General features: G+C 38.3%; 1 protein-coding gene across 1 annotated transcript in view; it reads right to left on the reverse strand.

The window, feature by feature from the left end:
- Positions 1-6: 6 nt before the first annotated feature.
- The window catches only part of RBMS2 (RNA binding motif single stranded interacting protein 2), a gene marked incomplete at both ends in the record, with an annotated part of 3,265 nt that continues 2,007 nt past the window's right edge, over positions 7-1,264 (reverse strand). Inside the window, 4 exons of the mRNA XM_041407638.1 lie at positions 7-18; positions 103-149; positions 918-1,027; positions 1,103-1,182. Coding sequence (XP_041263572.1) covers positions 7-18; positions 103-149; positions 918-1,027; positions 1,103-1,182 — 249 coding nt within the window. The remainder of the gene's footprint in view (positions 19-102; positions 150-917; positions 1,028-1,102; positions 1,183-1,264) is intronic.

Consider the following 1,264-nt stretch of genomic DNA (forward strand, 5'->3'; position numbering starts at 1 on the left):
TAGGGCGCGGGGTAGAACCTGCGGGGCGGGGGGTCAGGGCTGGGGGGGGCACGGCCGGGAGCCCCCGACCCGCCGGGCCCGGGGGGGCCTTGGGGCACCCACCCGTTCTGCAGCGCCGTGGAGGGGTCGTAGGCCAAGGTCACGGTGCCCTGCGAGGGGAAAAAAGGGTCACAAATGTTAATTGAGTCTTTAATTAATTCATTAATTAAATGGTTATTTTTTATTTTAATATTTATATGTATATGCTTATTATTTATATCTCATGTTTCTTTATAGAAATAGTATGAAAGTTGTATTTTCTATAATATAAATGCAATATAAATATATAATGTACAATGTATAACACATAATATATATTATATGTATTATATAGATTATATACAATTATAATGTTATATATAATTACAATATATTGTACATAATATGTAATATATAAAATGCAATATATAATATATAACATACATATGATATACATTATATACAATTACAAAATATTATGTATAATTATAATGTATATAATATATAATATATATAATATACAACATATTACATATTATATAAATTATATATATATTTCTTTACAGAAATAATAAATAAATATGTATTTATATAAATGTAACTACATAAATAAGAATACGAAATATACTACAGTATATTAGAACAAAAAATATATTAGTGGATAAAACTAGAAATATATTACAAAATGAAAGTACATAAGTTTTATATATGTAAGTTATAAACATAAAATATAATATTAAATAATACATTGATTATATACATTTTTTTTACTAAACTAAAATTTTCTAATTCATAAAATACTTCTTCAAAAATTCAATCTAAACACTTCACTTTTGAATAAAACTTGGAACAAACAATAAAATATTTAAAAATACTTTTATTTTATTGCGACCCCTCACCGTGTCGCCGTCCCGGGCCCAGGCTCTGCCGTTGGACACGAACTTGCCCTGGCTCTGCCTCTTCTTCTGCCCCCCATCAGCAAACTTGCAGAGCAGGGGGTCCGGGGGGGCTGGGGAGGGGGTGTCAGTGCTGCCAACCAGCCCCTGCACCCCCAAAATGCCCACCCGGGACCCCCCGAGCCCACCTGGCACCCCCGGGGGGGTCTTGATGAATTTCCCGTTGAAGTGGGTGATGACGGCCTCGCACTTCTCCGTGGATTCCATCCTGGGGGGAGCGGGGCTGGGCCGGGGGCCACGGGGGGGCCCCCCAGTTCCGTGTGCCCCCCCCCAGTTCCGTGTGCCCCCCC

The sequence above is a fragment of the Onychostruthus taczanowskii genome, unplaced genomic scaffold (assembly GCF_017590055.1).
Source record: "Onychostruthus taczanowskii isolate IOZ18803 unplaced genomic scaffold, ASM1759005v1 scaffold271, whole genome shotgun sequence".
Lineage (NCBI taxonomy): Eukaryota > Metazoa > Chordata > Aves > Passeriformes > Passeridae > Onychostruthus > Onychostruthus taczanowskii.